We start from the raw sequence: 12,139 nt of genomic DNA, 5'->3' as shown, positions 1-12,139 counted from the left end.
TGGACTTAAATTCTATGACTCTGTGAACCATTGTCTTGAGTTGATTGTTATCTTGGAGGCAACTTGAACATGTTGCCAGTCTGAATGCTGACAGGCACTCAACAAGGACATTCGCTGGCCAAGAAGAAGGGGGATTGTCACAGTAAAAACAGGATATATGGTCCCTTTAACCTCTAAATCAGGTCCTTTCCTGTCTTGGGTCGAGTCTCACAATTGACCCACTCTTTGAGCTGTGAACAAAATCCCATCTACACTAAATGCTTATCACCAAGAAGGTCCAACTGGACACCTCAATCTCTTGTCTTCAGGTGCTTGTGACCAGAGCTATACAGTCACCCCCAGACTCCTTAAAACTAGTAGGTATATTAGGAAACAGGAGAAAGCATCAGGGAAAAAGGTTTTCAAATGACAGGCAGCTGTCACATGTCTACACTTATCTATCACAACAACCTAATTTAGACAGACTTTGCTCTGGAGATACAGGAATAGACCTGGCCCAACTTACATTCTTTTGGGAAACCAAGGAGCTCTTCAGACCCAGCCTAGTTTCCTTGTGTCTCTGAGAGCATCTTCCCCTCTGTTTGCCCCTTTCTCATGGAAACAGCCTTTGCTGAAACCTGTGTGAGCCTGGGCCCAGTCACCATAGTGACCTTTGCCCTCAGACTCCTTCCTCCCAGCCAGACCATCTAAGATGAGGCCCACGTGGCTGCTGCTCCATTGTTTGGCAGTTTGACCCATTCAGCCTCAATGGCTGCAAACACCGGTCCAGTGACTGTGCTGAAACTCCCAGCATCCCTGTGACACTCCAACACTCTCCTCAGAAATCCACTACCTAACACCCACTGTCACCCCCAAGCACCCCCACATCTGCCACAGACACAAAGGATCTGGAGCCATGGGGCTTCCCAGAAACCAGCTGTCACAGGAGGCTCTTTATAGACCAATGTCAGAGGTGTTGCTCTGTGGAATCCTGACCCAGCCCTGATCTTAGGGTCTCAGCATCTCTGAGCATCTTGTATGTATGTATCCTCCTGCCACCACTGTGAGGCAGGGCAGGGCTATTATCCACCTGTGCAGAGGCTCAGAGACAGCCAATGACTTGCCCCAGTCACACAGCGCAAGGGAATCAAACCCAGCTCTCTTGAGTTGCAGAGCCGTGCCCAGATCGCAGGACCAGCTTTCCAGCCATCTGAGCGGCAACAGGCCCAGCTGGATTCTCTGCTGTGGAGAATGGAGATGGCCAGTTACAGGGGTTTGATTTACTGGCCTGTTCTCCCCCTGCCACAGCGGAGTTTACAGCAGCCTGGGGGTTGGGCTGACCTCCACCCATTGGTAACGGCTTCCAAGAGCACAGCCCATTCTGGCGAAGTCTCTGCAGACGGAGGCCACCCCATAGTGCCCCCTTGGGGCCTGAGGTAGCCCTGCAGGTGCCCTGCCCTTCTCTCTAAATCCTTGCAAAGACTGACTCTCAGCCAGGGAAAACTTAAAACAAGAGTCCTCTTGTTTACATTAATTCAGTCTTCTTCAAAACACAGGCTCTCCTACTCTCCAGCACCAACCTCCTGCTTTATTCAGGCGCCCCAACACACCTTGCATCCTGGAGTCAGCGTTGGTTCAGACTTGCCACATCCCCTGTGGTTCCTCTATTCTTGAGGCTCCGCCCCCTGCCCCATCTCTTCCACTGAGGTTGCGCCCCCAGCTTGGCCAGAGCTGGGCTGTGGTACGAGCATCCCACGGAGCCCAGGCCACTATGGGGAGCCCCATATTCTCCACCTTCCCTTGATGGCGTGTCCTGGGGGTGGGGACATGGGCTGGGGGCTGCTCTCAGGCCCCCTGGCCCTCCTACCATGGCAGGTAAAACATCCGGGCTCTCTAGGCAGCTTTTACCATGGTCTGCCCTGGCCAGGGTCAGGGCCTTGGGAGAGAAGAAGGAGCAGGGGGTGGGGCCTCAGGGGGAAGAGGAGGGACACGGGGGGTGCCAAGGAGCGGGGTGGGGCTCCTGCAGTAGGAATGGGAGAGGACATTGTCTTGCTTTTGCCTTTTGAAAAGGTGACCACCCTACACTGAATGGTGTGAGCTGGGATAGGAATTAGCCATTCCTTTCTGGGGGACCTGAGGTCATTTCCTCCCTTTTGCATTGCTGGGACAGCACAAACGGAGGGGAGGAGGGGAAAATCTGGGCAAGAGTCTCTTGCCAGGAAACCTGTGTGTCAGATCCTCCCTCACACACTCAGCTTTGCTCTGCCTTGGTGGGGGGTGGGCTCAGCAGGTGCGTTGGGTTTTTTTCATGGCCTGTGGATGTTTAACCAGAGATGGGACAGTGACAGGCCAGGTATAGTGGGAAAAAACATCCACATCCCTTCTCTTTATTGAGAGTATTGACAGGAATTCTGAGGTTGGAGCAGCCGCTGATATGGCCCTTTATTAGCCAACATCCCACTGGTTCCCTGGTTCTCCACGAATACACTCACTTTGTAAATACTGCTGCCTGCCTTGGTCTCCTTCCCCCAGTGCACTGTCCTCCCTCACCAGCCCCTCTCCCATTCCTCCAGGCCTTAGACCCTCTCTGAACCTCTCTGTAGAGAGTGGAGATAGTAGCTGCAGCTGGGTGATGAATTGACCCTTCATTTGACGAACACCTTGATTATCCTCGCACGAAGGTGTTTGCTTTTCATGCTGTACACGATTGGATTCATCAGTGGTGGGACCAGCAGGTAGACATAGCCCAGGAGAATCTGAGGCAAGGGAGAAAAACTCTTCCCAAATCTGTGTATCACAGAAAGGCCGATCACTGGAATGTAGAAGACCAGGACGGCGCAGACATGGGAGATGCAGGTGTTCAGGGCCCTGAGGCACTCCGCATGGGATGTGATGCTCAGCACTGTTTTGAGGATCATCACATAAGATAGCAGGATGAGCAGGGAGTCCAACCCCACCGTGGAGACTATTATGAACAAGCCATAGATACTGTTGACTGTGAAGTCCGAACAAGCCATCTTCATGACCTCCTGGTGCAGGCAGTAGGAATGGGAGAGGACATTGGCTTGACAGTATCGGAAACGTTTCAGGAGAAAGGGGAGTGGGAATGCTAAGGCCACCCCTCTTAGCACAAGCACCAATCCCATCTTGGCTATTCTCGGTGGGGTTAAGATGGAAGTATATCTCAATGGGTTACAGATTGCGATGAAGCGGTCAAAGGCCATTGACAGGAGCACAGATGATTCAATGAATGAAAGAGAGTGGATGAAGAACAGCTGAGCAAAACAGGCATCAAGACTGATTTCCCTAGAGTTAAACAGGTATATGCCCAGTATTGTTGGTATGGTGGATATCGATAAGCCAAGGTCTGTGACGGCCAACATGGAAAGGAAAATGTACATGGGCTCATGGAGGCTTGGATCTGTTTTTATAATGAACAGAATGACTGAATTTCCTACTATAGAAATAACATACATTAAGCACAAGGTGATAGAGATCCAGAGATGAACATCTTCCTGCCCAGATATCCCGGTGAGAAGGAACACTGCAGAGCTGAATTTGGTGTCATTGACAGCCGACATGATGTACTGGGCAGGTCTGAGGAGTTTTGAACTTTTCTTCCTGAAAGGAGAAAGAACAGGAGACTAGATGATATTTAATGAGACATCTTTCTGCTCTCAGTGCAAGTCTAGAGAGTCCCAGGAGCTCAAGGAAGATCACCAAAACATAATCTTGGATTTACATCACAGATAGGAAGATCAGCACTGCCAGACAGGATCGGACCTGTAGTCCATCCAGCCCGGTATCCAGTGGCCAGTTCCAGATATTGCAGGGGAACATGGAAGAAGCCCTGCAACGGGCAGCTCTGAAATAACCTGCTTCCAGGGAAAGTTTCCCCCTGACACCCACTAGTTAGACATATTTTGTGGTGTACATGAGGAAGGTTTATAGCCGTTCCAAAACTTTTTAAAACAATCCTCACTAATGTAATTGGATTTTCTGGTTACCCATATAAACATCCAGTCCCTCTTTGAATCCTGCTAAACTCCTGGCCCCCTGATATCTTGTGCCTGGGAGTTCCACAGCCTACTTGAGCACTGTGTGAGTTTACAATGGTGACCTTCCCATCGACACCCTTTCTGGCCCTCCATGTCTGAGTGTGGCCCATTGTATCATGACATGATAAGTACATGGTGAAAACGGTCATTATATTTATGTGTCCTGTTATTTATCAACGTGTTTCATTCCCTCATTATATATATATTATATATATTCTCCACTCCTGAGTCCAAATTGTGCCACTTCCTCTTTTCAGCACACGGGACAAATTCTCAGGGCCAGGTTCTGAATTCAATAACTGTGACTTCAATGGCGTCACTGCAGATTTACATGTGTAAATTCGATCAGAACTAGGCTCTATTAACTTTTCCTTACCCAATGCTCATGGTGATACATTCTGACACCCAAGAATCCCTCCAAGAGAAGCTGAAGTACTTTGCCTGGCCTACATTGACTGAATCCAGAGCATTCAATCATCCCACAGGCTTCTCTTTGTCCTCACAGGACCAGTGTCCTCCCCATTCCAAGGTCTTGTACATATGTGGCAAGTTACAAGCTAACACAGACAGTTACTTCAGTTGGGCAGGGGAGGGGTTGGTGTCACAAGTGGGTGAATAGTGGAAACACTCGGTTTTGAATCGAGCCACAGAATAAAACCTTTGAAAATGCATTGCTGATTACAATGTGCCGCCCCAGGCACGTGCTTTCTCGTCTGGTGCCTGGAGCCGGCCCTGCTTCCGCCCCAGTTCTTATGCTGCTCACCTGTGTGCAGCTTTGGTCCCTGCCCAGTAATTGCAGAATGGCGCGGGAAACTGTTTTTCAATGGGGCAACGAGTCACTGATATTCTGTGGGGTCTCGTCTTGCTCAGCCCCTGGCAGGATTGGGCCCAGAGCAAACAGCACCTCTAGAAATGGGACCCCTGACTCTGGGCATCGGGGTTTTAACATTACAGGCTCAGTCAGTGAATGTCAGATTTCTGTGTTGCTTGAACAACCCACCGTGGAGCATGGGCAGATGTAATGGAAGGGTTCCCAAGTTACCCACCGCTGCCTGCCCTCAGCCCAACTGAGTCCTCTGCCGCTGCACAGAACATCTGCAAATGGAAACAGCTTGCAGCCTTTACACTTCACTTCGCATTTAAAAGATAGTGAAACCTGCCAACGTACCCAATTCCTGCTAGATGGGAGCTGCCAGAGGTCTTCATCCTAGAGGGCAAGGAGTCATTGGAGAGGTTGCACGGGCAGCAGGCAGTATCTGTTCAGATACGGAGGGAACTGTGTTTATGAAGCATGCCTGCACATTCCCTTGGGGGCCACTTGGCCATCAGGGAACCTCAGCTGATTGGTTTCATGTGCACCAGCTGTAATCCTTGAATCGTTCCAGTAGGGGAAAAACTTCCTAACTGTCAATGTAGATAAGCAATGGAATAAATCACCCACGGAGGTTGTGGAATCCCCATCATTGGAGATTTTTAAGAGCAGTTTAGACAAAGACCTGTCAGGGATGGCCTAGATAATACTTAGTCCTGCTATGAGCACAGGGGTCTGGACTCAATGACCTCTAGAAGTCTCTTCCAGTCCTACAATTCTCCCAGAGGAACAAACAAGGGGCCCCAGAATCCAGGGATCTCCATAGTTAGGCACAGATCTCAGTGATCCTCTGGTAGCTAGGCCCACCCACCCACAATCTCTGGGCCTCCACAACTGCTCTAGGACCCTCTCCAGCTCTCTGCTAGCACAGGTTCATCGGAGATGTGCTACCCGGGCTTGTCACAGTAACCACTGCCCACAGGAGCTGCTGAAGGGGCCTTGTAAAGGGTGGAGGGGTCTGCACAGAGATGGGAAGGCTGGTTAGAGTAGCTGATGGACACAATACCTCAGTTATGGCCTGGCAGGGAGCTTTTGACCTTTCCATAATCAGAGTGCAGCCATAGACTCCACAAGTGAAACTTTCATTTGCGTTACGAGGATGAGGCAGATAAAAACCTCCAATTTCTCTTGGGGATCCAGGTAGTTGCAGCTGAGCAGCATCATGGCATAAGAACATAAGAACTAAGAACGGCCATACTGGGACAGTCCAAAGTCCATCTAGCCGAGTTTCTTGTGTTCTTACAGTGGCCAGTGCCAGGTGCCCCCAGAGGGAATGAACAGAACAGGTCATCAAGTGATCCATCCCCTGTCACCAATTCTCAGCTTCTGACAGAAAGCAGCTAGGGACACTAGCCCAAACTGGCTAATAGCCATTGATGGACCTATCCTCCATGAATTATCTAGTTCTTTTTTGAGCCTTGTTATACTCTTGGCCTTCACAATATCCTCTGGCAAGGAGTTCCACAGGTTGACTGTGCATTGTTTGAAAAAACAGCTGGCAGCTGAGCTTTCAGGGGAAAATGATCCATTTTCTATGAAAACTCACTGTAAAAAAAAAGGAAACAGTGTTATTTTGGGTCAGCATTTCTCATGGGGGAGGGGAGGAAACTCTATTTTCCAGCCGAGCTCTAGCTCAAACCATGGGCCTCTATCACGCCGCAGAACTCTCCCTCCTTCCAGTGCCTGGGGGCTGCAGGAGTTGCTGGCTCAGCCGCTCCTTTAAAGGCGGCTCGACCGGGCCAGGCTCAGAGCGGCGCGGGAGGCGGAGGCCGATGCAGGCGGCGGAGAGTGGCGCGTCCCAGGGAGCCCAGCAGCACGATGAGCAGCGGGGATCACTAGTTCCTGCCCCCCCGGTAGGGGTCCGTGCCCCTTCGAGGCTGGGCTGGCCGCCCCAAGGTTGGCCAGAATGCCGCCCCTTACAATGTGCCGCCCCAGGCACGTGCTTCCTCATCTGGTGCCTGGAGCTGGCCCTGCTTCCGCCCCAGTTCTTATGCTGCTCGCCTGTGTGCAGCTTTGGTCCCTGCCCAGTAATTGCAGAATGGCGCGGGAAACTGTTTTTCAATGGGGCAAGGTCAAAGCAGCTCTGGCAAGGAGCTTGCAGCAGAGAACTGCGGAGTACCTCCAGGAAAGTTTCCTAGAGATCTCTGTGAAGGATTCCTGTGAAATCTCAGAGAGCATCAACTTCCTGTTCCACCGTACTGCCTAGCACACAGAAACAAATCCAGCCTACTACAGTTATTCTTCGAGTGCTTGCTCATGTGTATTCCACAGTAAGTGTGCATGTGCACCACGTGCACCGGTGCCAGAAGTTTTTCCCTTAGCAGTACCCGTAGGAGGGGAGCACCGCTGCGACCCCTGGAGTGGCGGCTCTATATCGCGCTATAAGGGGAGCAGCGCGCTCCCCCCACCCTCAGTTCCTTCTGACCGCCAGTAAAGGTGCGTCGGAACGTCTTGCTCCAGCTCTGCTGCAGCCTTTCCAGTTGATCTTAGTGGTACCTTTAGCTAGTTATTAGTAGCTCGTAGAAAGTAGTTGTCAGTTGTTAGAGTGGGCCCAGGGCTCGACAGGCCTCCCCGGTATGGCGCAGCTCTCACTCCGAAGACCACTCTCTACCTCGTTCGGCACGCAGCAACAGGTCCACTCGCAGCCCGCGTCCACCACCCTCGACGCCAGCCGGGTTATTGGGTTTAGTGCCGTCTGGGCAGGAGTCTCAGGGTCCCTCCACGCCATTGTGCAGTGGGCGCAGGCACTGAGATAGGCATAGAAGGCGTTCCTCTTCACAACGCAGCTATCGTAGCCGGTCTCGGTGCGACCGACGTCGACGCTCCCGCTCGAGCTCCTGCTCTGTCAGACGTCACATACATCACTGGCACCACAACACCGCAGTTCTAGGCGCCGAAGTGAATCTTGGAACAGTACTTCCGGGGACTACCGGTCCTCAACGTCGAGGTCCCGGTCCCGTGGAAGACGGCATCATAGGCACTGTCGCTCCCACCGCTCCTATGGTACTGTTCGGTCGGTGGTGACCTCGGCCTCGGCACCCAGCCGCCCCTCGCTGGGCCGAACCAATCAGCTGGACCAGATAGTGCCACCTGGCCTACAGCATGGACAGTGGCAATGGGCCCCATGGCAGGGACAATGGTGTCAATGGGCACCGTGGCCGCCGATGCCCACCCAGCCAGGAATCCGCTGCTCATCGTTGGCCTCGTTATCTAGGCCAAGGGACAAATCAACAGATCATGAGTTGTCAGCTCCACGCCCAGACTCCAACCTGGTGGTTGATCCTCGGCACCGGCTGTGGCCCACAACCCCGTACCGGCCTCCTCTCCTACACCAGATGATACCATCACGGCACCACCGCCCTCCGCTCCACAGGAAGACTTCAGGGCGCATCAAGACCTGCTAAAGCGGGTGGTGTCGAGCCTCCAGCTGCAGGCCGAGGAGTTGGAAGGCCCGTCCGATTCCCTCTTTAATGTACTGTCCCCCTCGGTGCCGGGCCGTGTGGCTTTACCCCTTCACCAAGGAGTAGCCAACATCTCCAAGGCCCTGTGGTTAAGTCCTGCCTCTGTGGCCCCGATTTCCAAGAAGACTGAGAGGAAGTATTTTGTGTCGGCCAAGAACCACGAATACCTCTACTCTCACCCAGCACCTAACTCTCTGGTGGTGGAATCAGTGAACCACCGGGAGCAGCAGGGCCAGCCCGCACCCACACCCAAGAATAAAGACGCCAGGAGACTAGACTCTTTTGGTAGAAAACTTTACTCCTCTTTGAGTTTCCAGCTCAGGGTGGCCAACCATCAGGCCTTACTGAGCCGAGATGATTTAAATTTAGGGGAGTCCCTGCCAAAGTTCGAGCCACTCCTCTCAGAGCGGGATAGGAAGGACTTTAAGGCATTGGTGGACGAGGGGGCGACGGCAGCCAAAGCAGCCCTGCAGGCAGTGTCGGACGCGGCGGATACGGCGATTCGCTCGATGGCCTCCATGATCTCCATGCGCAGGGCGTCGTGGCTCCTCCTGTCCGGGCTTTCGGCGGAGGCCCAGTTCCTCATGCAGGATCTGCCGTGTCCGTGTTACAGGGCCAAGGTGTGTAGCTGACTTTTGCCCTCAGACTGCTTTCTCCCAGCCAGACATCTGGGATGAGGCCCATGTGTCTACTGCTCCATTGCTTGACAGTTAACCCCATTCAGCTTCAATGGCTTGCAAACACTGGTCCAGTGACTCTGCTGAAACTCCCAGCATCCCTGTGACACTTCAACACTCCCCTCAGAGATACACTCCCTACCCCTCACTGTCACCCCGAGCACTCCCACAAACAGCAAGGTGCAAGAGTCACCAGGTTTCCCAGAAGCCATCTGTCACAGGAGGCTCTTTATACACAAATGTCAGAGGTGTTGCTCTGTGGAACCCTGGCGTAGCCCCGACCTTAGGGTCTCAGAGTGTCTGAGCACTGGAATGTATTTATCCTCCTGTCACTGCTGTGAGGCAGGGCAGGGCTATTATCCACCTGTGCCGAGTCTCAGAGACAGCCAATGGCTTGCCCATGGTCACACATGTCAGGGAATCAAACCCAGCTCTCTTGAGTCGCTGAGCCATGCCCAGACCACAGGACCAGCCTTCCAGCCATCTGAGCGGTGACAGACCTAGCAGAAAGGGCCAGGACTGTGACTGCACAACAGCTCCACAGCTTTTTTCATGGCCAGTGGATGTTTAACCAGAGATGGGTCAGTGACAGGCCAAGTGTAATGGGAAACAACATTCACATCCCTTCTCTTTATTGACTGTATTAAGGGGTTTCAGAGAGGTAGCCGTGTTAGTCTGTATCAGCAAAAACTATGAGGAGGCCTTGTGGCATCTTAGAGACTAACATTTATTTGGGCATTAGTTTTCATGGGCTAACACCCACTTCATCAGATGCACGGAGTGGAACATCCAGTAGGGAGGTATAAATACACAGCATAAGAAAATATGGGAGTTGCCTTACCAAGTGCAGGGGTCAGTGCTAATGAGCTAATTCAATTGAGTTGGAGGTGGGCTATTCTCAACAGTTGACAAGAAGGAGTGGAAATCACTTTTGTACTGTTAATGAGACCAAAGCAGGTGGCCCTTGCTAAATACTCACACCTTCTTGTCAACTGATTGAAATGGGCCACCTTCCTGAGATTACTCCAGCCAGCCTACGGGTAATGGCTGCGATGACTCACCAGGACATGCCAGGGCATGGGACCAGACCACATGATACTGAACTCTATTTTGCTACCTGTATTTTTCCATCTTGTTTGTATAAAGAGGAATTCTAAGGTCAGAACAGCCACCAATATGGCTCTTTATGGGCTAACATCCCACAGGTCCACTGGCTCTCTCACTTTATAAATGCTGAGGCCTGCTTTGGTCTCCTTCCCCCATTGCCCTGTCCTCCCTCACCAGCTCCTCTCCCTTTCCGCCAGGCCTTAGAACCAGTCAGAACCTCTTTTTACAGAGTGGAGATAAGTAGCTCATATTGTCTCGGATGTATGATGGAATTGGTGGCCCTGGCCATGGCCCATGTTTTTCTTCTCCCATGTCACCAGCACTGGAGCTGGGTGAGGAACTGACCCTTCACTTGAAGAATGCCCTGATTATCTTTGCACGAAGGTGTTTGCTTTTCACGCTGTAAACTATTGGATTCATCACGGGTGGGACCAGCAGTGTGATGTAGCCCAGGAGAATTTGAAGCAAGGGAGAATAGCCCTTCCCGAATCTATGTAACACAGACAAGCTGATCTCTGGTGTGTAGAAGATCACGACAGCGCAGAGGTGGGTGACACAGGTGTTCAGGGCCCTGAGGGACTCTGTGTGAGACGTGATGCTCAGCACTGTTTTGAGAATCATCACATAAGAGAGGAAGATGAGCAGTGAGTCCAATCCCATCGTTAAGACTTTAACAAACAAGCCATAGACATTGTTGACTGTGATATCTGAACAAGCCATCTTCATGACCTCCTGGTGTAGGCAATAGGAATGGGAGAGGACATTGGCTCGACAGTATCGGAACCGTTTCAGGAGATGGGGGAGTGGAACTACTACAACCACCCCTCTTAGCACACACACCAGTCCCATCTTGGCTATACTCGGCAGGGTTAAGATGGAAGCATATCTCAGTGGGTCATGAATTGCGATGAAGCGGTCAAAGGCCATCAACAAGAGCACAGAGGATTCAGTGCATTGAAGAAAGTGGATGAAGAAGAGCTGGGCTAAACAGGCATTGAGGCTGATTTCCCTAGAGTTAAACAAGTATATGCCCAGTATCGTCGGTATGGTGGCTATCGATAAGCCAAGATCTGTGATGGCCAGCATGGAAAGGAAAATGTACATGGGCTCATGAAGGCTTGGATCTGTTTTATAATGAACAGAATGACTGAATTTCCTACTATCGAAATGACAAACATTAAGCAGAAGGGGATGGAGATCCAGAGATGGACGTCTTCTTGGCCAGGTATCCCGCTGAGAAGGAACAGTGCAAAGCTGAATTTGGTGTCATTGACAGATGACATAATGTACTGAGCAGGTCCGAGGAGTATTGATCTTTCTTTCCTGAAAGGAAAAAGAACAGGAGACTAGATGATAGTTACCTAGACATCTTTCTGCTCTGAGTGCAAGTCTAGAGACTCCCAGGAACTCAAACAAGATCAGAAAAACATAGTCTTGGATTTATACCATCAATAGGAAGATAGACACTGCCAGACTGGATCTCATCTGCAGTCCATCTAGTGCACTATCCAGTGGCCAGTTCCAGATGTTTTGGACGTAGGTGGAGAAAGCCCTGCAATAGGCAGTTATGAGATGACCTGCTCCCAGGGAAAATTTCCCACTGACACCCACTAATAAGATATATTTTGTGATGTAAATCAGGAAGGTTTAGAGCCCTTCCGAGACTTTTTGACACCATCCTCACTACAGTAATTAGATTTTCTGTTTACCCATATAAACATCCAATCCCTCTTTGAATCCTTCTAAACTCTTGGCCCCCTGATATCTTGTGCCTGGGAGTTCTGCAGCCTACGTAAGCACTGTGTTATTTTACAATTGTGACCTTCACACAGACACACTTTCTGGCCCTCTACTTCGGAGTGTGGCCCATTGTATCATGACATGTGTACAAAAAATGCAAGTGCATGGTGAAAAAGGTCATTGTATTTATCTGTCCTGCATTGAAGCTATTTGTTAATGTGTTTCATTGCCTCATTATATACATTT

The 12,139-nt window shown here is 51.1% G+C and overlaps 1 protein-coding gene and 1 pseudogene across 2 annotated transcripts; both read right to left on the bottom strand.

The window, feature by feature from the left end:
- Positions 1 to 1,444: 1,444 nt before the first annotated feature.
- Positions 1,445 to 3,560, bottom strand: LOC128832426 (olfactory receptor 51G2-like). Of its 2 annotated transcripts, XM_054019817.1 has the most exons (2): positions 2,638 to 3,560; positions 1,445 to 1,451 (listed from the first exon to the last, which is right to left on the bottom strand). In XM_054019817.1, the coding sequence occupies exons 1-2, from the start codon at positions 3,558 to 3,560 to the stop codon at positions 1,445 to 1,447; spliced, it is 930 nt and encodes a 309-aa protein (XP_053875792.1). The 2 variants fall into 2 exon arrangements, with proteins under 2 accessions (XP_053875792.1, XP_053875784.1); XM_054019809.1 differs by lacking the exon at positions 1,445 to 1,451 and having other exon boundaries at positions 2,625 to 3,560.
- Positions 3,561 to 10,501: 6,941 nt separating this feature from the next.
- On the bottom strand, positions 10,502 to 11,436 carry LOC128832419 (olfactory receptor 51G2-like; annotated as a pseudogene).
- Between the last annotated feature and the right edge of the window lie 703 nt (positions 11,437 to 12,139).

This window comes from Malaclemys terrapin, chromosome 1, assembly GCF_027887155.1.
Source record: "Malaclemys terrapin pileata isolate rMalTer1 chromosome 1, rMalTer1.hap1, whole genome shotgun sequence".
NCBI lineage: Eukaryota > Metazoa > Chordata > Testudines > Emydidae > Malaclemys > Malaclemys terrapin.
The sequence above is the reverse complement of the archived record's forward strand: the minus strand, read 5'-3'. Positions and strand labels throughout refer to the sequence as shown.

Bases quoted from the DNA above. Each gene is read 5' to 3' on its own strand.
- LOC128832426 (XM_054019809.1), bottom strand. From the start codon at position 3,560: ATGTCGGCTGTCAATGACACCAAATTCAGCTCTGCAGTGTTCCTTCTC.